Source organism: Oncorhynchus masou, chromosome 21 (assembly GCF_036934945.1).
Source record: "Oncorhynchus masou masou isolate Uvic2021 chromosome 21, UVic_Omas_1.1, whole genome shotgun sequence".
NCBI lineage: Eukaryota > Metazoa > Chordata > Actinopteri > Salmoniformes > Salmonidae > Oncorhynchus > Oncorhynchus masou.
In genome coordinates, this window is record NC_088232.1 from 3,371,044 (window position 1) to 3,374,025 (window position 2,982).

At 40.9% G+C, this 2,982-nt stretch overlaps 1 protein-coding gene across 1 annotated transcript; it reads right to left on the minus strand.

The window, feature by feature from the left end:
* Positions 1 to 288: 288 nt before the first annotated feature.
* On the minus strand, positions 289 to 2,199 carry LOC135507590 (heart- and neural crest derivatives-expressed protein 2-like). Its single transcript, XM_064927130.1, has 2 exons — positions 1,375 to 2,199; positions 289 to 965 (listed from the first exon to the last, which is right to left on the minus strand). The coding sequence occupies exons 1-2, from the start codon at positions 1,909 to 1,911 to the stop codon at positions 867 to 869; spliced, it is 636 nt and encodes a 211-aa protein (XP_064783202.1). The 5' UTR covers positions 1,912 to 2,199; the 3' UTR covers positions 289 to 866.
* Between the last annotated feature and the right edge of the window lie 783 nt (positions 2,200 to 2,982).

The following is a 2,982-nucleotide window of genomic DNA, read 5'->3' on the forward strand; positions in this document are numbered from 1 at the left end:
ATCGCGTGAGTGCTGTTTGACAGGACTCGGGAAGGGAGAGCCCAAGCAAGCCTAGGCCTAGGCTTCCTCTAATCAAACAGAACATGCATGATTTCATTTTTTACTATAGCTATATAATACTTGTATTTCTATTCGAGGGAAAAAGCTACTTGTCTACTAAGACTCAAATGTTTTTTTTGAAGAATATGTCATACCTTGCAAGCGATATTTTACATTGAATGAGTTTGGTATAGAATAAACTCTTTAAAGTCTGCCTCGTATTTTCACTTTAATTATGCAACAAGTTGGTTGACTTTGTTTTAAAAAAAACAGTGGTTTATTGAATTAATTACATTGTTTACATCTCAAATATTATTTAAATTCCACGTCTCTGGACGGAAGTGCAATTGAGTGGACTAAACAGTTGTTTAAAACACTATCAAATACTGAATACGACCACAAAAATGACAACATAACACTTCATTGCTTTTTTTTTCAAATAAAACATTTGCTTGAACTGCATCCACGACATCAGCCAAAAACCATTGGTATTTATATCCAAAGAGAGATGGAGATAGAAAGAGAGATAGGGATAGATTGAGAATGACTTCACATACACCATAGTGTCCAATATTTCTGTTTGGTTTACTCTTGGGACAACAACAAACATCCAACCAACAACATCAGACAATGACAAAGTCCCTTACCAAAGGGTGTTGTATCTCCTCCTCTTAAAAATGGAATGTTTTTTTTTCTTCAAATATCCACTCTCCGTAGCGGCAATTGCACATAAATATTCCATTAAATAACGTGAGAGTACAAATACAAGTCTAGAAGAAGACTTTTTCACCATTTCAAGTCTTTTTTTGAGAGGATAAGAAGGATATTCACTGTTTGAGTTCCAAAGCCCAGACATGCTGCGGCCAACCAGTCCTTCCTTTGGTTTTCTTGTCATTGCTGCTCGCTGTGTTTTTCAAAACGTCATTCTGTTGGAAACAAGGACAAATCAGATGTATGTTATTGTTGTCGAGAAATACTACTTTCTTGCCGCTTATCACCACTCCTCTCCGGTATTCAAGGCTGTTATTTGGCCTACTGTGGTGTGGGAGCCTGAAGTTGTTATTACTATATTATTATGAAAATTATAATATATTTACAGTATTTTATAAAGCCGGTTTAGAACAGGTATCATTTAGCAACCTTGTCTCCATAAAACCAGTATTTTGGTCGCTTATGTCAAGATATTATATGCCTTTGTAGCCTATTGAGTTTCATAGCATAGGCTACTACAAACCTAGATAATAAGCAAATGTCAGATCTAAAATGTCAAGCCTTGCAGGAGGCTACTCCATGTTTGCACAAGTATGGATAACTGAAATTATGAATTTGTCTTACCACTTCTTTCTTTCTCCTCTCCTCCTTTGCTTCTGTCTTTTTGAAGTCCGCTTTGAAGGCCTCTGCGTCGCCGTTCTGCTCGTCCTTGTCCAGAATGTCCATGAGGTAGGCGATATAACTGGTAGCCAACCTGAGGGTCTTTATTTTGGACAGTTTAGTATCCGCAGGAACATTAGGAATGCAATCCCTGAGCTCCGAGAAGGCGCTGTTGATGCTCTGAGTCCTGCGCCTCTCCTTTCGGTTTGCCGTAGGTCTCCGTTTCACCGGCCGAGGTCCCATCCCGATCCCAGCGACGCCAGCCCCGGGGATACCACCTCCGTAGTGTGCGTGGTCTAACGCCGGGCCCCCGGTGGAGTAGTCGGGGCTGTACGAGGGTGCCATACTGTAGTCTGGGGGAGACATCTCCGGATGGCTTATCAGCCAACCGTGGAAGTAGGGGTTCTCTTCGTGGCAGCGGCTTGCAGCTGCTGCTGCCGCAAAGGAGTAGCCGTCATGATGCATCACCGGATGGTGAGGGAATCCACCAACTAAACTCATGGCGACACAGCAGTAGACCAAAAACTGTGCTACTAACGAACCACGAAACGAATACGCGTTCGCGCTCTCCGATTAATGTCAGGTTCTCCAAAATATTTTAGGGAAATAGGCTATTCTCATAAAAAGTAACTTGGTTCAGTTGGTCATTTGAAAAGCACTGCTATTTATATTTGTCCAATATAGACACCTAAACGAAACTTCAGCAATGCATGAGTTTTTAGACGTTATTTTTTCAGTTTTGCTGGTCTATGGTGTGGAATATAGAAGAATGTTGTCAGCTACTTACACGTATTTCTCTATTTGTCCATTCCCAACGTGAGAAAGTTCCTTCTTGTCCATTAAGGAGGCAGACAGTGCATGTTTCGCCTGATGAACTGCGTCCTCAAACACTTCGGGTCGCGCTTTTCCCCTCCAAACTCTTTATGGATTCCAGACCAAATTCATTGAATAGGGCGTCAGATAACAAAAAAGTTCTAGATCCCAGCTGCTATAGTGTGCACTGCACGCAATACACAGCCTTTCAGTTGAGCACACAACCAGAATTCATCCGTTTGATCTCCATGTCACAGCTTCATCTTTAGAACGACTTGGGTTAATATATGTCGTCAAGACCACTCTGAGCCAATCACGTCTTAGAGGAGGAGGGACATAACCTACATTGCTGGGTGTTTACGCTCCTAAATTTCAATGGCCCCTCTTAAGCATTGGCAGCCTCGACATATTTTATTAATGACAATAAGATTGTGAAAAATCCATACACCGCCTAATTAGACTATTGAAATGATAAAATCATCAACAAAATGTGAGGTATGGACGTTTTTTGCCTTTAAATGTCAGCGTTAGTGGGCTGTTGTAGGCTAATTTTAAGAATAATAGGCCAATGATTAGTGGTAGGCTATTACTATTTGTGGTTTGCACGTTTGATTGTACTCAGCAACAACAAAACATACGAAGGCCTAAACGTCAAACGCATGATTGATTAGTTTATTCATGAAACTCGTCTTGTCTTGATGTAAAAGTTAGCTTTCAAGGAAATAGGCCTACATCATTTTGTGGGATATGTCACTAGGG

Coding starts and splice junctions, on each gene's coding strand:
- LOC135507590 (XM_064927130.1), bottom strand. CDS start 1,911: ATGAGTTTAGTTGGTGGATTCCCTCACCATCCGGTGATGCATCATGAC. Junction 966..1,374: donor AGAGGAGAAAGAAAGAAGTG/GTAAGACAAATT, acceptor TGTTTCCAACAG/AATGACGTTTTGAAAAACAC.